This window comes from Triturus cristatus, chromosome 9, assembly GCF_964204655.1.
Source record: "Triturus cristatus chromosome 9, aTriCri1.1, whole genome shotgun sequence".
Classification (NCBI taxonomy): domain Eukaryota; kingdom Metazoa; phylum Chordata; class Amphibia; order Caudata; family Salamandridae; genus Triturus; species Triturus cristatus.
The window spans coordinates 549,998,796-550,025,684 of record NC_140592.1 but is presented as its reverse complement, the minus strand read 5'-3'; the positions used below and the strand labels follow the sequence as shown (position 1 = coordinate 550,025,684).

Below are 26,889 nucleotides of genomic sequence, written 5' to 3'. Positions count from 1 at the left end.
ATTACACTCCAAGGCGCATATCGCATAGCACGCGCTAGTGCCTGTGCTATCTCGCGCTCTCCAATGAATCTGTCATTGCGCACAATATATTGCATATTATAATTCACGCCCCGGTTCATCTTATATCACACTTTTTGGTGCATAGTTTATACCATATACTAGATCTAGTTTTCATTTTCAATCGTGCTCTCAGGACTATGTTCTATATAACACTGCGTCCACCTACCCTTTTCACGGGCATTACATTTTGCAATGGGGGTGGAGGGTCAGGGGGTGTTTCTGCCAAGTGAATCCGGAGTCACAGTCACAAACGTCCTATTCTTCCTGAATAAAAGTGAGATTATGCTGCATACTTGTTTATATTTTAAGTAGTTCGCACAGACACACATTTTACAAACAATAAAGTTCCTAATACCCACCTTCTCTGAACAGTTAGCCTGCTGCCCCATCCACCTCCTCCCTATCCTCTGTTGTCTGAATCCATGGACTAGCCTCCTCCCTCCTGCCATGCATGGTCTGATGTGCTGCCACTGCCCTCCATTTAGCATATTGTACCAGCCCACTCCTCCTGCCCTCCATTGCCCAATTCTATGGCCCATCATTGACCTCCTGCTTAGCCTCTGTGCTTAGCTTGCTGCCCCTATTCTCCTCCCCCCCCCTGCGCTCCGATGTCTTTGTGCATGCCCCTGCTCCATCCTTTTTGCCCACTATGTTCCATGGACCTGCCACTCCTATCTACTCTGTGTTCTGTTGAGCTGCCACTCCCCTCCCACCTGCCTAGCATTGTCAGATGACTGTAACCTGTCCCTGCCACCTCCACACTGCCTGTCCACATGCCATGCCCCTATCCCCTTCCTCCTGTCCTCCATGGTCCATTTTACTGCCACACCCTTCTGCCCTCCCTGATCTGTTGTGCTGCAACTGCTCCTCCTGCCTGCCCCGCGCAGTCCGTTGTGAGGCCCCTTCCCCTGATCTCTCTTGTCTGTGCCCAGGTCCTGACCCTCCCTTCTATCCTCCATGGTCCTTTGTGCATGCCCCTGCACCCTCCTTCTTGCCCATCATAGCCATTGTGCTGCCACTAACCCTCCCGCTTGCCATGCATGGTCTTCTGTGCTGCCATGGCCCCTCCCACCTTCCCTGTGTGGTCAGCTAGCTGCCCCTGACCCCCTCCCACCTTCCCTCCATGGTCTGTGTGTATGCCATCATAGTCTCATTGTTGCTCTCCATGGTGTGTCTTGTTTCTAGTGCCCATCCTGCCTGACCTCCATGGTCATCTTGCTGCTCCTGCCCTGCCCCCTTGCCCCCAGCCCTCTTTTTCCATGTGCAGACCCCTATTCCCTCCCTCCTGGCTTGTCTGTTCCATTGTAATGCCCCTGATCCGTCCCTCCTGCCCTTTATGGTCTGTTATGCTGCAGCTTTCACTCCTGTCTGTCCATTATGGTCAGCTAGCTACCATTGCGTCTTTCTCCTCTGTTCTCTGTTGTCCATGTGCATGGTCCTGTCCCCTCCCTATTGCTTTCTATGGATTGTTGTGCTGCACTCCCGTCCCGCATGCCCTGTGTGGTGTATTGTGCTGCTGCAAACCCTGATGCCTGCCCTGTAGGGTCAGTTTGGTGCATCTCTCCATGTCCCTCCTGTCCTCTGTTATCCGAGTCCATGTCCCTACCCCAATTCCTCCTGCCTACCATGATCCAATGTACCATGCTTGCGAACATTTTAAACTTGGTAAGAGGGAGATTTGAAAAAAGACTGGGGTATTGATTTTCCCCTTTGAGTTACATTGAAAAAGAGGAGATTGTAGATAGGAGACAGATCAAATAAAGCCCATTTGAGCTTAAAAACATTGGACGTTTAATGGCTGAAACAGGTCTGTTGGCATGTATGGTTGTACTACCACTGCCTCTTCCTTCTGCCCACAATGGTCTATTATATTGCCACAGCTTCTCTTGCCAGTCCTGTATTGTTGGTTTGTTGCCCCTGCCCCCCTTTCCACTGCCCTCCATAGTCTGTTGTGCTGCCACTGCCCTTCCTGCCTGCCCAGTGTGGTCAAATTGTTGCATCTGCAATCTCCTACCTGCCTTCAATTTTCAGAGTCCGTGCCCCTGGCCTCTGCCTCTCAACAGTATCCCAATGAACAACTAGATTGCTAACATTCTATATTTATTACAAAAGTGTGGAACGCCTGATGTCATCTTGATGTTATCAAAACTGTAATACCTAGAGTATTTCCTTTAGAAATTACATATATGAGAGGGTCTTATTTGCATCAAAATTATGGTTAGTGCTCTAAAAAACTAAAATGAGGACATATTTTCTGAGTTTTTAAATAGAGACAAAGAACGTTTAAATTATTTGTAATCTTTGTTTTTGTATCCAGTTGACCACTTGATTAAATTTTGCACCTAGGGGAGAGGATGTGGTGTTACTTCCAGAGCTGCAGACTTTGCAACTGGGGAACCAGGTTGGAGTTTCTGCTTCAGCTCAACCTTCTGTGATTCTGGTAAAATCACTTAATCTCCCCATGTCTACAACCAAAATGAATTTGATCTTGTGTGATGTAACCAATGCTCATGTAAAGCACTCCAATACCTGACAAGTCTGCACTATATAAAACTGCAAATACACAGCAAATAAGTGTTTTGCACACTTCTGTCATTGGGCTATACTTGGGCTACATCTGGGTGATATTTGGGCTCTTTTGTCTCTGGTGGCCATCTTGGGAGATTTATTGTTATGAAGGTTCCTAATTTCCTCATTTACTGCAGTCTCCTCAGTGGGAATACTTTCAGTTTTTTATTTTGGTTCCATCAAGAAGGCATTCAGATGTGTCACACATTTGCCATAAATTCTGAATGTTAGCACTCTAGTTGCTCATTAGATCACTGTAGTAAAACTACTGCTCACCAGGGAAGTCTGCTCCTGGTAGTCACAGTGCATGTTTCAGTCTGCATGTCAGAATTTGTTTATGAAATAGAAGATTTGAGAAGTCAAAATGTGCCCTAATTTTTCTTTCTGCAGCACTAATCATAATTTATATGGCAAAATGACCCCCTCATTTTGTTCCTTAGTAAATTAAATGTTTTAAGTGTTACCACTTTATTCCAATCAAGATGGCTTCAGGTGTGCCATACTTTTGTCATAAGTAAGACTGTTAGCGCTCTAGTTGTTCGTTAGAACACTCTGGGACATTCTGTCATTGGGCTATACTTGGGCTACATCTGGGTGATATGTGGGCTACATTTGGCCTCTTTTGTCGCTGGTGGCCATTTTGGGAGATTTATTTGTTATGATGTTTCCTAATTTCCTCATTTACTACAGTCTCCTCAGTAGGAAATACTTTCATTCAGGCATTCAGATGTGTCACACATTTGCCATAAATTCAGAATGTAAGCACTCTAGTTGCTTATTAGATCACTGTAGTAAAGCTACTGCTCACCAGGGAAGTCTGCTGCTGGTATTGAAAGTGCATGTTTCAGTCTGCATGTCAGAATTTTTTAATGAAATAGAAGAGGATTTGAGAAGTCACTCAAAATGTGCCCTAAATTTTCTCTCTGCAGCACTAATCCTACTTTCTATGGCAAAATGAACCCCCTCATTTTGTTCCTTTTTAAATTAAATGTTTTAAGAGTTACCACTTTATTCCAACCAAGATGGCTTCAGGTGTGCCATAAGTTTGTCATAATTAGGACTGTTAGCGCTCTAGTTGTTCTTTAGAGCACTCTGGGAAGCTGCAGTAGAACACAAAGGAATCAACTGACAGTCTCTGCCCTTGTTGGATGTACATGTTTTACTGAGAATGTCAGACTTCATTCTCACATGACTGAGAAAGATAATGTGAATTTACAGAAAATATGCTCTCAGTTTAGCTTATAGATCACCTTCCAAACCTCTGTGGGAAAAGCATGAGAAAATTGTTTTCTCGCAAACATGATTCATGATATCACAGCAGAAGGCTTTTTCACATGGTAAAATCACTTAGAACACACCACAAGTCCTAAAATGGGTATGGTACCATCAACAAAAGATTTATAATGTAACTAAAGTCTTAAAACCTTCTATTAACCGCAATTCTTTTTAATGAGGTGCTATCATGTATATTGGTCCCAAGATGGCTGCCAACACTTCTTGGATGAAGTGCTGACAGCCAATCAGATCTCACGATGAGATGTGTGGTTAGGCTCCGCCCAGATATATATGTGATTTTACTTTTGATTTTCTCAGGAACTACTGAACGGATTTACACCATTTAAGCAAAAGGCACAAGTGTGAACCAAGGGCCACCTTTTTGCCAAATTTGGTGTAATTCCGTTCAGCCGTTCGGGCTGTACCTTCGACTAAAGGTCCTATGGGAAAATGCATGGGCAAAACGCGTTTTGTGACCCCCCTTTTTTCTCAGCCCCCGCTTGACGAATCACCCCGAGACTTTCAGGGTAGGAGCTGAGCGGAGCGCCCTATTCGGTTTGAAAATTTCCCGAAGATAAGTCAACCGGCGCCAAAGTTATTCAAAATAGAATGTTCAGATTTCCTATGGGAACTCGGTCATACCTATCTACTGGCGACCGCCAGTAGATTATATATAATTTATCTTTTTGCAGCGTTTTATCTAGTGCAAACTTGAACCAAATCCAATCAGGTATCAGAGCGTTTTACATTGCACCAGTTACGTTACATGAGGACACACATTCATTCTTTGTTAGGCACGGGGAGATTAAGTGATTTTCCAAGAATCCCAGGATGTTCAGCGTCATTACCGAGACTCAAACCCAGTTCCCTAGGTCTGAGGTCGAGCGCCCTAGCCATTAGGCCAACTCCTCCCCCCAATAATATCTGCCTGGATAGTGATGCGGGGGAAGGGAGGTATTTGAAGCTTACAAAGGCATAGCTCAAGGGGTTTGTAAACTTATGACGGTCACAGCCATCAGCACCTGGGTGTCACAAATCCTAAAATGGTTTCACAGGGACTGCTCGAGAACTGTGCTTTATTTGAAGGCAGCTCTCTAGCAGTCCCCAAGGGGTGGGCATTTGATCAGAAACTGTAGGCGGGCTTATAAGTTGGCTCAAAAGGTGTGTAGACATAACTTACTGGAGTCAGCCTGGGAGTACCTTTGTCAACCCTGCGAAACGGGGACAGCTCCCTTTTTTTATAGCATTTTAAATAGGCCTTGTTTTTCTGAGGGCTCTGGCCCGCTTTTATGTCATCCCATCCCGAGCAATAGTATCTGGATCACTTTGAGGGCATCTATATCCAGGGGGTTGGTGGGTGATAAGACCCCCTGCGGTACCTGTTAAAGATGGTAACCGAGTGGTCGTCACGTTTGATGAAATCCAACAAGGAATCCTTGCCATGACTAGTAATAAGGCCCAGGCTCAGACAGAATACCACCAGACCTGTTCAAAGCTAATATAGAGGTTTGGGCCCCTTTACTAACGCAGGTCTTGAATGTGACTGCTCAGGAGGGGTCGCTACCCTCTTGGTCAACCGCAGTGATCGTCCCCATATTTAAGAAGGGGGATAAAGAGAATCCACAATGTTTTCAGCCAATTTCCTTATTGGATGCTACGAATAAGGTCTTGGGGAGGGCGATTTAAAATAGGCTATATGACTGGGCAGAAGAAAGTAAAATTTTAAGCGAAATCCAGTATGATTTTAGGGCGGGAGGTCAATTTCAGACCAGTGCCTTAATCTCCATTTATCAGCAAGTATACGGTGACTTGGTCTGAATCTCTACACCTTGCATTTATAGACTTGACAACCTCATTAGATAGGGTGAATCAAGCGAAACTCTGGGTTTTGCTCCGCGAGATTAGGGTTGATGCCAGTATTGTGGCATTATTAGCAGATCTTTATTTATCGGCCTCGGTCGTTTTTCTCCAGGTGCAGCGTGCACTAGCTAATTCTCAACAAGCTGTGTCATTTGCAAGGGGTGCATACTTTCACCTTTTTTGTTCACTTTGAATGTGAACGGGCTAGAGTCCATGCTCTTTTCGGTTTCGGCCAACTGCCGTAAGATTGGGGACAGATTTCTCCCTGTTTGGTTATATGCTGACCATGCAGTCCTGATGGCTTGGACCGCAAAGGGGTTGGACTTGTTTCTGGCCAAGTATTGTCTTTTATGGGACTCCTGGACCTGTCAGTCAATTTCTCGAAGTCCTCCATAATGGTAGTGGACCTCAAATCTACAAGCAGTAAGACCTTCAAGGTATCTTATTTTACCTTGTGCAAAGTTAAGGCCTTCCCTTATTTGCGTGTTTTATTTGACAGCAATAACTGCTGGAAAACCCCAGTGGAGGCCAAAAGATCAGAGTCCGTAAAAACTGTGGGGGCGGTTTTAAGTTTTGCTCATAGGCTTGGCCTGATAGATTTTAAGAAGATCCCTTGGCGCCCTAGACCCAAGTGTATCGCACAGTTGTGCTATGGTAGTGAGGTCTGGGGGTATTTAAGGTGGATCGGATTCAGACTATGGAGAATAACTTTCTGCGCAAGTTGGTCCAGGTCCCCCAGTCTACCCTGGCGTTTTCTGTGCATGCAGAGCTAGGGCTCGACTATGTCCTGGATCTGATCTCTTTAAGCCGGCTTCTGTGTTGGATCTGGAGCAGGGCGGAGCTGAAGCTAAGCCGGTTGATCCGCGAGGACTGTTTGTTCTAGACCAGGCAACTAGTATACCCTTGTTTGCTCATGTTAAGGCATCCTTTTCTTCTCTAGGCAGGCCCAAGATTGTTATGATTCCTATTTCTCTCTGATAAGCTTTTACTGGTTAGGTTCAGGCTTAAGCAATTGCACAATTTTTTGGTTTCCCCGTCTGGGTGAGTTTGACCTGAGGGAAGGCCACCCTGCGACAGCGACCATGTGCCTTTCGCAGGATCTGCTCCATTTTATAATGCTTTGCTCCTACCTCAGTTGGCAGAGGAACGTTTTATAATCCCCTTGCTGAAATCACTGCAGTTTAAACAAGTCAGGCCCGCCTTGTTGTATCTTCAGATGCTCCCTACCGAGCACGTGACCTTTACTGTTCTGTCTTTTTTATGAGCTGTCTGGGCGTCCAGGAAAACAAGACCTGATTAATTGTTTCATTGTTTTATATGTTCTTTTTTCTTATGAGCAATCTTATTGTTTGTTCATTACTCATGAAATTGATTTTATCGTTTTTGATATGTATTCTTTTATGGTGATTTTAGTTACCGAATAAAGATTTATATAGATTGATGGACAGCAGGATTCGGTCCCACAGGACAACATGGAACTACAGTATTTACACTTGTACGTACATCCTGCACTAATCTCCATTTTCCCATGATTGTAGAATTGCAAGGAATTCCTATCACTTCTTTTAAAATGCCTTGCTCATTATTTTATGAATGACTGGTGCCATTCCCTCCTCTGCTTCACGAGTATGTTTGTAGTGAGGAGCATGATGATTTACTCCACTCAGTTTCACCTTAATCTGTACCGGCTCTGCAGTTTTTTAAAAATCTGCTTTATTTTCCTGTAAAAGCCTAAACCTTCTCTTTAACTGTATGGCTTAAATCGGGAGGCAAGGAATCTTTTTCGGGATTTTAGAACAATCTCACTCTTGAAACTTGTGCTCTTAGCTTGAAATCTGAATCCTCACTTTGTATTTGGATTGCTACACTACCAAGTGTTCAATAAATTACTCAGGTCATCTTGCACAAATGGTCACAAACCAACAAATTAACTGGACTTGTGTCAAAATTATGAACTGATGGTCAATTTCTGTTGATCCAATTGCTTATACCTTATCATTGATCTGCTTACTACTAATGCCTAAAACTTCTTTTTCTGAGAGGGGTAGGTTGGGCACCTCTATCGTTATTATTACTATGGAGCGGGTATCACCTGTATCAATCAAAAATAATACTGGGTGGCCTTTCACCTAACTCTCTACATATGGCCCATTCTGTTCTGCCTCTAGGACTCCACCATGCATGCAATCCCCATTGGGCACCATCCTTATTCCTGCATTTGACTCGGTCCAGTAGGAGCTCAGAGTGTTGATGCAATTTGAAGAAAATCCTTACTTGTTACTGAAGGATTTTGCTGAAAATCGGATTTTTGTTGAAACATTTGAATTTTATTCTGTATATTATAATGAATCGAGTGGCTGAAGGCAAGTTTCCATTTCACTGCCTTTGATTTGGCATGTTCTCGACATAGTCCACTTTGGCTGATGCTGCTGACCGAGGCATCCAATTTTGTGCCATTTGATTCATATCCCATTGCATTTGTAGAACCGTTTGTGACTCATTTTGTATTCTTTCTGGATTAAATCCACACTCTCATTGCCAATGACCAAGCTTCCTAAAAAAAATCATTTTCTGCATAATGTTAGCGTGAGTCACATTTGATTTGTTAACTGATCCTCTGCCTTTGCCTTAAGGAACATTCAGTGAAAATATTGCCCCCTTTTGCAGAAGTTGAAAATCAATACAGTGCACTCCAACTTCTTTTATACATGAATTCACACCTGTAGCCAAACCGTGATCCGACAACTGAAAAAGGTTCACTTTCCCGACACCTTTCTGGAATTACTTTGTCTGTGCCACCATAGGCTTCTTTGTTTCGCATTAAAGCAATAATTTCAGTACTGGACGCAAACCCAACACAAAAGTGTAAATCTAATCTGCTTAAGCCTTCTTTTGTGGGTTCATCTGATCTTTTATTCTGCCTGTAGATTTGTATTAATCTCTCATAATATGCGTGCACTGATTCTTAAAGCTATGCGTCTCTCTCATTATTTTCAACCAGTTTATTTCTTTTTGCGGTACTGTAGTCTTTGAATGTTCAGTCACTAATTTATATTTATTCATCACAATAGATGGAGCATTCTGAGGAAAAACCTTTGAGGTTCTTTATCTGGCCATTTCACAACTGTCTTCACTCTAACCACAAATCATTAGGAATGATAATTGCAAACAATATATTCAAACCAATAACACTTTTAAAAGTCACAATTCTTCCCACCTCTGTATACTACTTGCCTAATTCCTCTCTAATCTAAGCTTCGAAAAATTTACCGTAAAGGTCAGGAGATCAGATCTTGTCCACAACGAATGAACATATGCACCTCCATGTGCCTCTCTCAAATGAAATTCCACATCCACTTCACAATCCAAATCACTCACACTAGTTACTTTTTTCTTCTCTTCATTAGGTTTCTGCTTTCCCCTTTATTTAATAATTTTTCTCTTCGTCCCTTCAAGTTTTCCCAGTTGTTTGAGTTTTATACATTCTCTCACATTTATTCTCAATCTAACAAATTAAATTTTTCTTATTTCATGGTCGCTTGTTTACATTGTATAATTTCTGCACAATTGCTTTTCGTACAAATCCACACCAAGTTCATCCACCATTTCTTCAAATTCTTCATATGCATTACAAGCAGGCCTTTCTGCTTCTTTACTCCAATATCTCAACTCTTATTCATTGTATGACAGTGATCTGTCATGAATAGTACCATTATTACTTCTTTCAATTCAATTTTAAGTCTAATACTATCAATTTATTCTGGCTGTCTTAGTACTGGTACCATTACTTTACTTGTACTAGGTCCTGGCACAACAGGACTCCATTCTCCAGCTCCTCTCTCTCCTTGAGGTCTTTGATAATCATTATGCGAAGGTGGTCTTGAATACAACAATCATCTAAAAATCCATCCTCCTCATCAGTATCACTAGGAAGCTAGTCTTTTTCTTCTTTCTTTCTCAGTTTTAGTTTTATTTTTGTCACTATTTGTTATTTTTGTTTTGTCTGTTTCTTTAACAAATATACTAAATGCTCCCACTCCTTCTATTTCATCCTCTCTCCACGCTCCCATGTTCTTTTGTGTTCGCATTCTAGCATCTATTCAATAAATCACTGCATTTCTAACTTGACCGTTCAGTATTTCTTGTACTCTTACTCATTTTCCACAAAATTCCATTCATAAAAATGCCTCGAACTACGCAGGCCTAGGCTGTGGTACTGCCTCATACATAGCACGGCCTCCTACATAAAATGCCTCAAATACTCCATCTTTCTCACATTAAAATAACCATTAAAGGAAATGAGTTATGTTTATTGTCAGCAGTAATCGCATGGCATGAACGGAACCATAGACAAGGAATTTAGTAACCTTTTATTAGCAGATAATCCTTAAGGAGGAACTTAATCTCCCTCACAAATAGCCGCAGCATTCTTTTTCAAAGGGGAACCTATTCTTATTCACGCTAGGTTGAGCAACATAAGCAATTCACCAATTACAATTACATTTCAAAACAAGACTTGAAACGCAAGCCTACAATTCAAAACAAACTGTCTGCCTACAGAAATATGGAAATTAAATCAGACTTGCCACAAAACCAGGTAAATGCACCTAATAATTTCAACTACATTAGAATAATATCTACCCAGAGGCATTCTACCTCTGAACCAGTTTATCTATTTCATGTGCTCAAAGAAATGAACTATACAACTCTAATGAGTTCATGTGCAACCAAATCTTTATTGACTTATTTGCGGTTAGAGTCCTATAAACTCTTTGTGTTGACACATGCCTTCAAAGACGAAAAACTTGAATATTTGTATTATCGATCTTGGATTACTTCGAATCTGTTTACCAGCAGACCAGTAACCACATCAAAACACACAATTTTCAATAAACACAAATCAATACACTTTCAAAAATTCATAAGAAACATTACAATACAATTTTCAACTTCAATGCAAATGAAGACAGCACATGCTTTTGTGGCACTTAGCACATAAAATACAAAATCATTACCAAGGGAAAGTTCACTACACTGCAAATCAGGTATTCACTTCAAGTCACGCAGTTTGCGCCGGGTAACAATCCACTTAATACAACACCATAAAACACTGCATACATGTGCAGCATAACAAACTATACACTGAAATGCGCACAAGACAAGCCCTATTTATACTCACAAAAACAGTAATGCTGGGGTTGCAGCAAATGTTTGACTTGACCACTACATCTGGTTGATTCTGGAGCCTGAATATATGGGCCTTAAGAACTTAATTTGAAACCACCTTATTTGTTCGTAACTGTTCTCTGCTACTGAAAATGGCTGGCGCTTAGCAGCATTAAAATGCGGTGGATCAGGGCTATGCATGAGTCTTAAAAGACAATAGACTTAAACACACATTTTGTATGGAGAAATTACAGGAAAATATACACAAGTCAAGTTTCAAAGCACAAACCATGAAGGTGTATTTAAATTTCAAGAATTGTTATAGAGAACAAAAGGCAAAGGTCAGTCAATCATTTCAAAATTCTCATAAATGCACATAAATGTTTGGGGCGTGGCTTGGAACGTGAAGATGGTGGTCACACTCGAAGAGTGCTCCGGACTCCTCCTTGATCCGCTCTGAATCCACAGGCTTACCGGCGCCAATCCCAGGAGAGACAAGGTCCTGAGACCATGGGAAGGTCGCCGTGAGTCCCTTACGGCACCTGTGGTGCCTTCGAGTGGGCCCGCACACTGACCGTCCCGTGGCCGGCCTTGGACCTCAAGTGGAAGGCTTGCGGCAGTCCTCTCTCCTACCAGACATTGAAGCTTGCCTCGAGGGGGCCTAAAGCAGGGAATGCGAGGGGGCAAGCCAGCAAGCGACCGTGTCGGCCTCGCAACTCCTAACATCAGCAGTGAGGCACAGTGGGACCCCCCTCAGAGAGACTCTGGGCCAACAAAGAGGGCGGCTGGGCCGGGGGACCTCCTCATCTGCCGTCTATCACCGGTGAGTGCCCGGCCTTGGTGCGGTCTTGACACAATGGCCAATAGCCATCCCCACTGCAGCGCGGACTTACTAACACACCGGACTGTGCCTGCGGCCCGCCTCAGAGAAGTGTTGTGCGAGCTTGAGAGGAGGTGCAGAGGCCTCGAATACAGTACCCTGAGGTCTGCCGCACCCTGAAGAGACCGACTCAGTGTAGCCCTGGGCGGCAGTCTCGCGAAGAATTCAGCACTGAAAGCAGCCTCCGACGCACCTCACCTAGCCAAGCAGCATGAGCTCCTGAACTGGCGGTGAACAGGGGCCTATTGAGGACATCACCCTAGGGAATCCTGTGATGGGGTCAGGGCACTCTGCAGAGACGCAAAAGGCTCCGCATCCACAGCAGTGCCACTCTGACGACAAGAGTCCTCCCCCCCCCCCCGACATGATCAAACCCAAAGGAAGTGAGGGAGGGCATTGGACGGAGCAGCTTGGACCCAGCCAAGTTGAAGACCACTCAGGGGACCAACTGCAGGACAAATGGATACTCCACATCACTAAGAGCTGATCTCAGACGCAGGAGTAAACCGTTGCAGAGATAGCAATACTGCTATCTCTCCCCTTGGCGCCTTCCGGAAAACTACCAACAAAGAAACGCAAGCTCTGTTAGTCTGGAGCTCCCCTCCCCAAAGAACGCAATCCTCGGCTGAGAACCCCGGGCCCTCGGAGGCCCAGAACCGCCACCCCGAGAGGAGGCCAAGGGGAGGCCCACCCGCTCGTGCGAAGGGTGTGCCTGATTGCACGCCTCCCGCCCCCCCCCCCCCCCTTCCCCCCCACCAAGGCCCAGGTCCACACCACCACGACTGACAGGGGCGGAAACCAGTGATTGGCTCTAGACACCGAACGGTGGCTGGCCGGGTGGTCCCAAAACGGCCCTGCAGAGTTGTTGCCCATCGATTCCACTCACCATGGGGAAAGACAGGGGAATGAAACCATCCGCTACACAAACCAGAAGACCAATACACTTCAGATGGTCCCGGATCCACCGAAGCTATCACTGAGGAAAAATCCCCTCCCACAAGGTGACCTTAACACAGTCCTCCAAGCCATATGCTGTTCGCAGGCTTCAGTCGAGAACAAAATAGGCGAGGTCCAAGTTGACATGGCCCACATATGACAAGACCGCCACAATGTCATGGCCTGTATATCAGAAGCTGAATCCCCCCCTCTCCACAGTTGAGGATGAGGTACACCAACTGTAAGAGCAAGTCAACCAACTTCCATCCCACACGAAGGAACTGCATAAGAGGGCTGAGGATGCTGAAAATCGATCGAGGCGTAACCACCTCTGACTGGTGGGCTTTACTGAATGGGCCAAGCAGGGTCAAGCGGTGACCCTCATCGAGAATTGGACCAAGTCCTGGATGCCAGAAGGTACACTGTCAACATGGTTTGCGGTGGAGTGGGCCCATCTATCACTGGCACCCAAACCTCCACCAAGCGCCCCTCACCGGACAATCATTGCTAGGATTTTCAATTTCAAGGATAGGGACGCTATCCTACAAGCGGCCCGTCCCAGGCAGCCCAGACCTACCAAAACGACAATATGATTTTTCCAGATTACACCAGGGAAGTTCAGGGCCAGCAGTGAACCTACACGGAGGTCATACAGAAGCTGCGTGCACTCAACCTCCAATCCAGACTGCTTTTCCCGGCCCGTCTCCATGTCATCTTCCAGGACAAAACTCACTTCTTTGAATCACTGGAGTCGGCCTGGACCTGGTTGACTGAGGAGCACCCTCTTGGATCCTGTGTAGCGGCCTTCTCTCCAGCGCCCTGGACCAGTGTCACACCGCCTGCGAGCCCCGGGTCCCGGAGACGGCTCACCCGCTCCCACAATGGCTGGGGTGCTGAGAGAGGTCCATTTGCCTTGCCTGCCGCTGCCGGTCATAACCCTGAGAAAGTGCTTGGACCATCTGCCGCTAAGACACTGCAGCGAGGCCGATCCGCTGAGAGACCTTCTGCCTAGAAAATTCCCCCCACATCCCCAGACGCTGGATCCACGGACACTGATAGTTCCTGAAGCCCGACTATCTAAGACAAGCAGTCCAGAATTTGAGCGGTTCCACGCGGAGATGGTCTTACCTGGGAAAAGGGCTAAACTGTCCACGAGACTAAGTATCCAGCTAGATTCAGACGACGAGATGTATACATACTGACGAATGGAGGGGTCCACCTCCCAGCTTCCTTACTAAGCTCTATGGTTTAGTTTTGTTGATACCACTGTTATTAGGGCGACAGATGCTTCCTTTCCCGAAGTATAGGGTGGGGGAGGGTTGGAGGGAGGGTTCAGAACTGTTGTCCCAGATTCTGGTTCACCTTCGTTAGACGAACTCAGCACTCAATCTCTCACTCTGAACAAGTATACACACGGCTCTCGTGCCAAACAACCAGACCTCTGAACACACCTACCCTCTGAGCAGCCTGACCCTCCGGGCCGGCTGTATCAAGTGCCCCTAAGTCACTATATGCCGACTATGACGTAAACACCATATAAGGGAGAGTACCTCCGAATCCTGTCTGGTAATGTCAACGGCCTTCTGGACTGGATTAAAGGCATGGCAGTCCGGAGATACGCTCACAGACACGCCCTTCTACTTCAGGAGACGCACCTTATGGGTAATCGCTGTCCCTTCCTTGTGAGATATGGGTTTGACAGAGTCTGGCATGCAGGCTTTGAACGAGGCTCACTTGGGGTAGCAATCCTTCGTAGGCGCGCCCTTCCCTTTGTGCCCACTAATGTAACCAGAGACCTCCAGGGCTGCTTCGTGATCCTGACCGTGACACTGGTGGGGGCGGTCATCACGCTAGTGTCACTTTACGTGGCACCGGCCACACTACCAACCAACTTGAAAACCACTAGCGCCAACATAATCTCCCTCCCCCTGAGTTTGATGGTGATTGGGGTGACTTCAGTGCGGTCATGCAGCCAGACCTAGACACCACAGGCACACCCTCTCCGAATAGGACCCTATGTGCAAGAAGGCTGACAGAGTGGGCGATGAACCTGGGCATGTGCGACATCTGGAGGACGTGGTAACCCAGAATCTCCCAGTACACTCACACCTCCGCGGTGCACCACTCACACACACGTATTGGTAGGAGAGTAGGATCTGCTTCTTATAGTTACCCCCCACTTTTTGCTGATGGTTCACTGTTTTTCGACTTTAGTCTGGCTGGGCCCCTGCTAACCAGCGCCCCAGCCTAGCTGCTTCCTCTCTAAAATGATTGTATGTACTTTAGGTACACTCCAGATTGGATTATGGGGTATCCTTATAAGTCCCTAGTATATGGTATACTATGTACCCAGGGCATAGGTACCCCAGGGGCCTACCAGGGGTGCAGCATGTATTGTGCCACGCCTGGGAAGTCATTTAAAATGACACAACAGGTCTGCTACAGCAGCCTGTGTAAGGTGGTGTATGCACCCCTTACTGAGATATAGGTTCCCTATATCTCTCCATACCACTGCACATATAAACCTATCAGTCACCCCTATGGCAGATCTTATCAATCCTGAAGGCAGAGTGCTGGGTTTTATGTGAGAAGGTGCCCAGAGCCCCTCTGCAGCCTTCGAAACCTTTATTCCTGGGTTGTTTGTGATGCAGCCAGACCATATACTCTTAAGTGCATTATAACCTTGCGGTAAATGTTAACTTTGCAATTGTTGCACGAAAACATGTTGTGTTTGGTGTCAAACACCTTGGAATCATAACCCCCCACACCAGTAACTGGTGTGGGAGGTATGATTCCACGCTACTAGAGGGAGAAACATGACCGCACCGGTATACCCGTTGCCAGCTTTGCAAGCCCTGGCATCACAAAATGGATGCTGCTAGCCACAGACACAAGTCTGCCATCCTGCTGCTGACCGAAACTCCATATTAAAGCTTGACAAGGGGAAACCCGTAAGGTACGAAGGACCCAGGGTGCTAACTATTTCGAAAAACAACAGGTCCTTCAAGAACAATGCAACATGCGATAAATATAGACCAGAGTCGGCTCTATATCATTTATACAATGCCCAGCCGGGCATTGAAGTTTTAATGATCAATTAGAATTAATTTCTGACATAAAATTAGAATGTAGAGTGGGACACAGTCCTGTGTCCTTACAAACTAAACAGAAAGTGCAGACAATCAAACACAAAAAACATACATCAGGCTGAAGAATGAAGCTTATAGCCAGTACAAATACAAGGGCAAGCTTTCTTAAAGGTACAACAACATGCACAATTTTTAACAAGTGCGTTTAAGATGCATGTTTGTACATTGGGTCGACGACGTTTCGATCTATTCAACCAATACATAGATCATCATCAGGACTAGAAGGAGTAAAAAGCCTGAATTTACAATTCCCAAAAGGAACCGAATCGCTCCTAGAGTAGGTTGCACTGGAGTCCAAGTGAGGAGTTGCTTGCATGGGTCAGCCAGGATAATACCAGTGGTTCAGCTAACCCAGTAGTACGATGCAACAGGTTGCGGGAATTTCAAAGAACGACCAACTTCCCAGCAAAACGGCCTGCGAATCCAAGGTCCGCCAGCATCCAGGGGAACGCACAATCGCCAGTTGGCGATTGTGCGTTCCCCTGGATGCTGGCGGACCTTGGATTCGCAGGCCGTTTTGCTGGGAAGTTGGTCGTTCTTTGAAATTCCCGCAACCTGTTGCATCGTACTACTGGGTTAGCTGAACCACTGGTATTATCCTGGCTGACCCATGCAAGCAACTCCTCACTTGGACTCCAGTGCAACCTACTCTAGGAGCGATTCGGTTCCTTTTGGGAATTGTAAATTCAGGCTTTTTACTCCTTCTAGTCCTGATGATGATCTATGTATTGGTTGAATAGATCGAAACGTCGTCGACCCAATGTACAAACATGCATCTTAAACGCACTTGTTAAAAATTGTGCATGTTGTTGTACCTTTAAGAAAGCTTGCCCTTGTATTTGTACTGGCTATAAGCTTCATTCTTCAGCCTGATGTATGTTTTTTGTGTTTGATTGTCTGCACTTTCTGTTTAGTTTGTAAGGACACAGGACTGTGTCCCACTCTACATTCTAATTTTATGTCAGAAATTAATTCTAATTGATCATTAAAACTTCAATGCCCGGCTGGGCATTGTATAAATGATATAGAGCCGACTCTGGTCTATATTTATCGCATGTTGCATTGTTCTTGAAGGACCTGTTGTTTTTCGAAATAGCTGACCGAAACTCCGGCAGGGAAGGCCTGGACAATATGTTTCCTCTCACAGGGAGGTGTGACCACCTCCCGGACAGGCGTTAGTGTATTGGGGCTGGGTGGGTGCACTCCAAGAATGCTTTGAAGTCTGCACTGGGGGCACATTTGGTGTCCCTGTGCATAGTCCAGCTCAAACCTGTTGCAGGGGCTACCAGCCCCTGCTCTGGCGCGAAACTGGACAAAGGATATGGATGTAGCCACCCCTCTTTCCTGACCCTCCCATAGGTGGGTCCCCAGAGTTTGTCCCACCCCTTCCTTGGGTATAAAGTAGGAACCCCTGGCTACAGGACTTTAGATATTACCTGGACGAAACTCTGCTACAGAAACCAGTACATCGACGATCTACATTGAACTAGATGACTCAAGAATCTCCCTTGGAGTAAAGAAGTTAATCCCTTGCTTGGCAGGCACCAAAGACACATCTGTCCGGTTTGCATCTCCGAAGCTCGTGAGGACTCCGAAGAATTTTGCAACACAGGAGAAGGGTTCCCGTGGTCTCTGAGGTTGATCTGTGCACTCAGCAACTCTGAGGCCTGTATCCCTTGTGGAGACCCGAACCCCTGGACACCGCAACCATTTGCAGAAGCATCAGCTTTGAGGCGACCTATGAAGCTGAGCTTTGGGTTACTTGTAGCCTAGAGCCAGAGCAGCAACTCCACCGAAGATTGCCAGCTTACACTCCATGAGTGTTCAGTGAGTTGGCCCTTTGTGTTTTCTTTCGAGGTCCCTTCGCGATCCCTGGTCCATCGATCTGTGGGTCCCTGAGAAGGTAACTTTAACTCTGATTGGGCTTCCCTGGTTGCTCCAGACATGCCCTGACTCTCCATGGCTTGGGGAGTCCGCAGGACCTTGCTGGTCCACACCGAAGCATCTTTACTCTTACTGTGTGGTTTGCTGTTGCCAGGGCTTGTTGTGTTCAATCCGAGCACCGACACCGCAGCACTCGACATCCTTCGTGGGACAGCTCGAATCCAGCTCCTGGTTGTCGTCGATGCCTCCTGGTCCTTGTGGCTGCTACACAGGTGCAAGCTTCACCTCTTTGCACCTGTGTAGGAAGGTGGAAACTGACTAATGGTTGCCCCCAACTTTTTGCCTGGTATTTAGATGGTTTTTGACTAGTCAGGCTGGGATCCTGCTATCCAAGCCCCAGCCTATCTGCTTTCTCCTTAAAACTGATGTGAGTACCCTAGGTACAAACCTAATTGGATGCTGAGCATGCCCTACCAGTCCCTTGTAGATGGTACCCTAGGTACGCAGGGCATGGGCCCCCCAGTAGGCCTACCAGGGCTGCAGCACTTATTGTGCCACCCTGGGACAGCCACACAAACTGCCACCACCAGACCATTACTGTAGTCTGGGTAAGGTGGTGCTAGCACCCCTTACAGGGATGTAGGTACCCTATATCCCACACCATTACAACACATATACTCTCATAGGTCACCCCTATGGCAGGCCCTGGTAATCCTACAGGGCTGGGTGCTGAGGTATGTGTGAGGGGGGACCCCTACGTGAGTAGGGCCTCTCTGCAACCTTCGTAAAATCGTTACTGTGTTGTTTGTAGTGTAGCCATACCATATACTCTTAACCGCATTATAAGTCTATTGCGATAAGGCGATAACTTGAGAATGGCTACACAGAACCATATCGTGTTTGGTGTCAAACATGTAGGAATCATACCCCCAGTCCAGCCATGGGCATGAGGGCATGATTCCCCCCTGCTAGAGGGGCGATATGGGAAAAGCGGCAGAATTTAGACACCAATTTAAAAGTGCACATGTAACACAAAATGGCTACTGTCCGCCACCTACACGACTCTGGCTGGCTGTTGCTGGGGAAAATCCCAGCCTCGCCAGCTGGACAATAGGGCTCCTGTGGCAGGGAGGTGCTAGCACCTCCCCAGACAGAATATGTGGATTGGAACAGGGTGGGTGCACCAAATGTCCTTTCAGAGTTGCACGTAGGCAGCTGCAGAGCCCTAATTCTGCATACACCGCCTGGAACCGGTTCAGGGGCATCCTGCCCCTCGCCCTGGAGGGAAACACACAAAGGGGAGTGGGTGTAGCCACCCTTTCCCGCCTCTACTCTGATTGGTAGGCTCTGATCTGGACCATCCCCTAATCTTGGGGATAAAGGTGAATACTGTGTCCCCAGAGCCTCAGATTAAGCCAGAACTTCACAGAACTGACCTTCGACGAGCAGCTGCCCAGCTGACTGAAGAAATCTCCCTTGGGATAAAGGAGTTATCCCCCTGCTTGGCAGGCACCTGAAACACTGCAAGTGACCCGGTTGGAACTTCGCTTCTCCAACGGACTTCGACGACTTCCAGCAACCTTGAGGTGGGTTTCCTGAGCATCCCAGAGGCCAGTGAGTGTGCACAGCAAGTCTGAGCACCGTGGACCGCGTGGGTGCCGAGATTCCCGCATACCCCAGGACACCGGCCACCTCTTGCATAGCACACGACCCTGACCAGTAAGGAAGTTGTGCTTTGGCCCATTATTGAGCCAACCACCAAGCAGCATCTGTGACAAAGATCAGCGCCCTAGCCCCTTCCGGTGGCCCGTGGGCTCCCTTTTACGCACTCCATTTTGCTGCCTTCCGCGGTCCCTTGTCTCTCGACTTGTGGGCCCTGGCAGAGGACAATCTCAACAACTAAGAGTTCCCCTGGTTGCTCCAGGCCTGCTCTACGCTCTCCCCAAAGGAGAGCACCCTCAGACCTCGTGGGTCTGCACCAGCAGCTGCTTTTTTCTTCTTGCGTGGGTTGCGGTTGCCAAGGCTTAGTGGACCCAATCCGGACACTAACACCGCAACGACCCTCATCCGACGTGGGACAGTCGCCCTCCCGAAGCTGGCCTTCCTTGAAGCCTCCCGGAGCCCGTGACTGCAGAGCCAAGCTGCACCTCTCATCACCTGAAGCACCCGAAATCGAAGGGCTCTTTCCTTTGAGCTCCCTGGTCACTGTGCCGTGACCCAGACTCTGTCCCCTCTACTTTCAGGTTCTTCTCTTCAACTTCTACAACTTCTTTCTTCACGGCATCATCGACGCTTTTGGCTAGCAGCAGTTTTGTACAATTAGCCATTGAAAATCAGCCCGCTAGCCGACACCAGAATCGACCTATGCACCCGGCTTCCCTGGGGCAGGTAACAGTGGTACTGCGGTACTTCGGTACTCCCGTGGTAGTGGGCTATCCAAAGGCTTAACTCTAAAGCCTTAACTTTGTACTGTTGTTTGAAGTGTCTTTAAACCTTAAATTCAACCGCGACATTCTCCATAGACTACAATAGAGATCCCGATAGCAGCTATTTGCACTGCACACGTCTCCCGTGGGTCCTCTTCATCATAACTGTGGGTGGATTCTAAAGGGGCCAGCGATCCTAAATGCCCTAGGCATTGTCTGTAGAATTGTCGTGGTTCTTATACCACTTTTTTGATATATGGTTTGGTCCCCCCCGGGGCCCATTGATCCCATTGCTAACTATTGTATCTATCAATGCTTGTTTGAAATGTACTTTTGCCTCTAGCCTCATAAAGAGACTTGTGGGATTCTATCTAGAATAAATACATATATTTTATATATATACCTGTGTGGACTACTCTTTCATTTGGTTATTTAAGAGGTTATCTATGGTAAAACAATAAGCTTAACACTCCTTCAAGACTTAGCCTGAAGGCTGCTCTCCACAGCTACCACTAGGATAGCTTTCTCTAAAGGTTGTCTTTACCTATCATCAATAAGAGTCGAATTGGACTGGTGCAAGGTGGCCACTATAACTAGTGACCAGCATATGCCAGGCCAACTTCTCACAACCTGAAACACCCGACATCGGTGGGCATTCATCTATTGTGTCCCTGGTCACTGGCAAGTGACCCAGACTCTATCCCCTCTACTTTCAGGTTCTTCACATCTTCGATCCAGGCATGGATCACCCTGGACACTTCTCCTTTCCACGGCAGCAGCACCTTGCAGCACATCGCCACTGAAATCAACAGCGATTCCCCACACCGATTCCCCACACCATTTGACACCTATGCACCTGGCTTCCCTGGGGGAGGTAACACGAGTACTCCGGTACTTCCGTGGGTGCTGGCCCTAGAACCCTCTAAGTCTAAAGGGGTTTGCTCAAAGTCCTCTCCTAAGTATCCTTATTCTTTAAAATTCCAACCATGACTTTCCTATTGAATTGTACCTGGCTCGCAGCTGTGTTTCTCACACTGCACACGTCCCCCGTGGGTCTCCTGTGTCACTGCCTTGGGTGGTTCCTTGGGGTCCCAGCGATTCTACGTGCTCTAGGCACTGTTTAGTCAAGTCGTGGTTCTTATACCACTTTCTTAATATATGGTTTGGTCTCCCTCTGGGGACCATTGTATATTGTGCTATAAATGTATGATTGTGTGCCTTGCTCTCTAACTTCATAAATAGGTTCGTAGAGAGTGTTTAGAAATAAATACATATATTTTATATATATATACCTTGTGTGGTTCTCCTTTCATTTGGTAATTCAGGAGGTTATAATCTGATAAACCAAGCTGCTTTACACTCCTTCAAGACTTCGCCTGAAGGCTGCTCTCCATAGCTACCACTAGGATAGCTTTCAATAAAGGTTGTCTTAAACCTAATCATCAATAAGGGTTGTTTGGACTGGTGCTAGGTGCCCACTAGAACTAGTGGACAGCATATACCATGCCAACTTCTCACAGTATTGACATGATCTTCAGTGCCGAGGGGTCTCGGACATTAACGTTCTCCCCCGGGGCATCTCGGACCACTTGTCGCTTCTCCTCAGATTAGGGGACCCTGCAGGCACGCTACGTCCCATCTGGAGGCTAAACGCCTGTTTCTCCAGGATAGCAAATTCCAGAAGGCGATCGGAGACGAACTTCAACAATATTTCTTCACTAACCAGCACACAGTCCCCCTCCAGGGGCACTCTCCGGGAGGCTGGGAAGGCCACCATCCGCGACTTCGCCAGGGGGCAGCTTACTGTCAAGTGACAGGCACAAGACAGCCAACTCACCCTCCTCGAAACCCAAGCGGCCCGCTTGGAGCGGGCCTCACTGGAAGCCATAGGCGAAAGAGAGGAGAGACAGCTCTGGTTACTGAGAGACGAAATCAAGCAACTCTCGCTGGATTCAGCGAAACTGCTAAGGAGGTCCTCAGTTGCCCGCATATATGGTTGGAAAGACAAAAATGGAAGGATACTCCACAGGCTGACATCGTACCCCCTGGCAAACCGTATAGTCTCTGAGATCCAAGACCTATCAGGCGTCACCCACCGTACGCCAAACTCCATACCCCAAGCCTTCGACAACTACTACTCCTGGCTTTACTCAACAGTATGGCCCAAAACCCCAGCCCCTGCGCTGTCCGGGTTGGGGGTGATCCAACTCCCCGCTCTTCGAACCAGAAGCAGCCAGTCTAGACCTCCCCATCACATGGAAGGTAATAGGAGAGGCCATCTCCCTGGTAGCTGCTGGGAAGAGGCTTGGACCAGATGGCTTCCAACAAGATTATTACGCCTCATATCGAGACCTACTAATACTCAACCTCCATAACCTCTATGTTTAAGTAGCAGAGAAAGGGACATTCCCACCCGAAACAGACGTAGCAACCGTGATTGTCATCCCCTAAACGCAGCCCTCTTCGCCTTCATGTTCGGACTTTCGATAAATTTCTCTAATCAAAACAGAAATTCAAGTATACGCTACGATCCCAGCCCAACCACTAAGACAAGTCATCAGCAAACTCATTCACCCAGACCAGTGCGGCTTCATGCCTTCGCACAGAACGAGACCTTGCCTTGGGCGCCTCCACCTAGCCCTGGCTCGTCGACACCTACTCTTCCAGTACTTAGCACTCCTGCTTATTGACTTCAAAAAAGCCTTCGATACGGTTGATTGGCTATACCTGGGAGATGTGCTAAGCGCAGCAGGCCTGGGCCATCACTTCTGTCACTTGGTCCGAGATCTTTACTTCAGACCCATGGCGCGGGTGCTTATCAATGGAGTCTTCTTGGATACGTTTCCGATCAGCAGAGGAACGAGGCAAGGATGTCCCCTATCAACCCTCCTCTTCGCCCTGGCGATGGAGCCCCTAGCATGCCTCATTCGGGCCGATGAACAAATCCAGTTATGGTAATCGAGGGGATCGTACGAGGACCAGAGCTCTCTTTACCTCTTTACGGGGACAATGTCCTGCTCTTCCTAGCTGACCCGGCATGGTCAGGACATAGATGCCTCCAAATCTTCCTCACCTTTGAGTCGGCGTCAGGCCTGCGCCTGAACCATGCCAAATCAACCTTAGTGCCCCTTCACATTTCGAGAGAGTGCTTTGACTGGCAATCGACCATCCCCATACGACGTCAGTCCTTTAAGTACCTGGGTATTTGGGTCTCTCTGCTACCAGATTTGGTGTGGTCACTCTACATCACCTCTCTAGTTAAGAAAACCAAGGAGGACCTCTGCCGCTGGCAGACTGTCCTGCTCGACCCCATGGGGAGAATTGACCTGTTTAAAATTATGATTCTCCCCTGCTACCTATATATCATCCAAAACTCCTCGTTTCATCTCCCATGAAGTTGGTTAAAGGAGCTGGACAGCCTTGCCACAGCGGTCCTTTGGGGAAACTAGAGGCCTCGAATGGCCCTTGCCCACTGCCAAATACCACCTTTTGACGGAGGCATGGGCATTACCAATCTCTACTGGTACTATCTGGCAACTCGTCTATTAGTCTTGCACTACTGGTTCAACAGTGGATGGTCTGACCCAGCCTACCGGGTTGAGTTGGAGGGACTAGGACTGTCCTGGATCAAGGCAATGCTGTACGGCGACCTGATACCTACTGCACTACCCACGGTGACTCGGGCGGTCTGACTAGCGTGACGCCACGCCTTGCGCCACACAAGTTGGGACACCAAACTCATGCAGCAGACACCCCTCTGGCATGGCGCTAGGCTTAGAGAGGTGGGGGCATTGGAAGGCTTCAGAAAATGGGATCTCATTGGTATATTACAGCTGGGGGATGTATGGAAGGGGGACCATTTACGCTCTTTCAAGGACCTGCAGAACAACTACTCCCTTCACCTGTCCCAATTTTATAAGTACCTACAGCTTCGCCACGCTCATCTCACACGTCCCTGCAGGCACTTCTCTTCCAGAATTCTGTCCTCTGGAGGCTCAAATCATGATGGGTAATCTGAGGAAGGGTGGGGTGTCGAGGATCTACCGGTCACTGACCAACAACAGTCCAATTACACTTGACCCTCTTAGACACTGATGGGAGGCATGGTTGGGCCCGTTGAAGGACAAGGACTGGCGAGATGCCCGATGGCTCCTAAAATCATCACCATTTTAGCCATGCTCCATATGGTCCAACCGTACTATCTCCACTGTGCATACCTCACCCCAAGTCGCCTCAACTGGGCGGGCCTGCTGGATACCTCGTCCTGCACGCGCTGTGGGTCAGAACCGGCAGACTTCTTTCACATGGTATGGGTATGTCCTCATCTCAACCAGTAGTGGGAGACACTGATATTCGAGCTGAGGAGGTACCACAGAGACCTTGAGCTTGCTCCTGGGAGTTATGGATGGCTTAGACCAGGCCTGGGCGGACAAGTTTTCTGTGTACTGCCATCTTAGTGGCCAAACGGGACATTGCCGCCGCATGGAACAATCCTACCCCACCTTGTGTAGTCAAATGTTGCAAGGGTGTAGATTGGTGCGCGGCACAAGAGAAGCCACTGTACGAAGCCAGAGGATGTCCAGCCAAGCATGATCGGGTGCGGGGCAAATGGTTGGGTCAGGTTGTGTAGTGGAATCTTATTATTGTGCGTGATATTTCGGATTGGCGCAGACCACAGTGTGCATTGTACACAACTTAATGCGATTTGAAAATGAGTGTATCATGCTTGAGATTAATTGACGAGTGCTGTATTTTTCCTCTCACTAAAACTGAATAAAATTGGTTATATAAAAAAAAAATGCAAATAAATGTAATATGCAGTGGAAACTAAGCCTTAATCTAGTCAATAGCACAAGGCAACTAAAGTCAAGGGGCAATTATCATGAGAACATTTCCGTAAAGGCACTAGAGAAAAAACAAGACCATTATTCGAAGTCCCGATCAGTTAGAGATTTAAGGCGAATACTGTCTCTAAGGACAAGGGGAAATCTCGGGTTCTTCTCCAAAATAAAGAGTATTAATGCATTTTTAGACCGAGAAATCATAGTCACTGTGGTAGGACAAGAAAGGTACATATATAATAGTCAAACAGGAAAACATCTTAAGGTATTTTGACTGTTAAACTACATTTATTGAATAATCCTGTATTATGTATGCCCTGCGATAAAAAACAAAAGCACTTTAAAAACAATAAACACTTCCATTCGGCCAAAGGAAATGGCCTTCAATTTCAAACAGTTGTGAATCTGCTCGCTCCAGGAATGTTATGAACAGAAAGTAATACATTTTGACATGTTGCAGTTCAAGCAAGACCATAGAACTGACAGGATTGTGTACAGTATAATAAATGATGAAGAACACATTTCATGATCCTCGCTGCACAACAGAGACAAGTCAGTGGCAGACTGTACTCCCTACACATTTTAAGAGTTTAAGTTTGAAAACTCGACGAGGCCTACTTAAGTCCAACATACTTTGCAATATTAATCACAGCAAAAACATTGCATTTGCATCTCTTTAGTAATAGTAACAGTATAGAATAGCAATTTGTGGAATTTACTTCCACTGTAACGATCTATATGTCCCTGACAAATTTGCATGTGCTTTTGTATGTTACAAAAGTGCACCTTCAGGTGCAAATTCATGGGGTTGCTATTCTTTTACGTTTTGGCCCTCTGGAAGAATGTGATGTCATTGTGAAGATGCAGGCTGTCTGCTAAAAGCTATAATTTCATGTCTCTGTCAGACTGAGAAATGCCTCTACATAGTGACCGAGCCAGTGACTCCATTGAACACCTATCTGAAGTTAAAGACTGAGGCTGGTGGGCTGAATGAACAGGAGATCTCATGGGGGCTCCACCAAATTGTGGTAAGAATAAGCTGCTAAGGATGTTAAAGGTGTGTGAGGACGAGTGTTTTTATAACCATGTAGCCTTTTTGTTTCAGTGTCTTAACACAAAACGCGAACACTGCCTCTCTTGGGTCTTAACTGTAACTTTTGAGCTCTGTTAATTTTTACCTGTCCTAACTTTGATAATGGTACTGATACACTTATGTCATGTGGCAATTATTTTGTTTTCTATATTAGGAGTCTTTTCTACCCAGAAACACTTTCTGGGGAATTCCGTTGCTTTTGTCGCATATTGTATATTATAAGCACTGATTCTTCTGTGTTACGAATGTATTTAGAGTTGTTTGCCCAGTATTTGGCAATAGCAACATAACTTTATTGAAGGCGCATTCATGATTTACTCGTGCAGAGAAAGTGTTACTAGTGCGGTAGACTTTCGCTCATTGTGGAACCACGTGCAAAACCTACATGTGTCTTGAAAATATATACTGTGGCATTTAAAATGTATTTTTGGCTTTCTTTTTTCTTTTTCCTTATTTTAAATGTGCTTAGGTCAGTGTGTGGGCTGTTTATTATTTTTTTTATTTTGGACTGATTTGGTTCCTAAACTAGCCCAGATTCATGCTTTCTGCCTTTTTCCAGAGCAATTGCCGCAGGAGTGGGGGTCGGAAGAAACTCCTGATGCTTAATCTGTATATGTCATCAGATTCATGTGTAAGGGCTACTGTTTAATAGTACACAACAGTGTCGGAAGCTGCTTTGCACTATGGAAGAAACGAGCATCGGCAAAGCCTATATGTCTGGTATTGGCTGTCAGCCTTTTGGCTTTGTCAC

At 46.6% G+C, this 26,889-nt stretch overlaps 1 protein-coding gene across 6 annotated transcripts in view; it reads left to right on the top strand.

The window, feature by feature from the left end:
• The window catches only part of SCYL1 (SCY1 like pseudokinase 1), a 1,795,032-nt gene that overhangs the window by 109,107 nt on the left and 1,659,036 nt on the right, over positions 1-26,889 (top strand). For all 6 annotated transcript variants that reach the window (XM_085625549.1, XM_085625547.1, XM_085625546.1 and 3 more), the window contains exon 3: positions 25,951-26,073. In XM_085625549.1, coding sequence (XP_085481675.1) covers positions 25,951-26,073 — 123 coding nt within the window. The remainder of the gene's footprint in view (positions 1-25,950; positions 26,074-26,889) is intronic.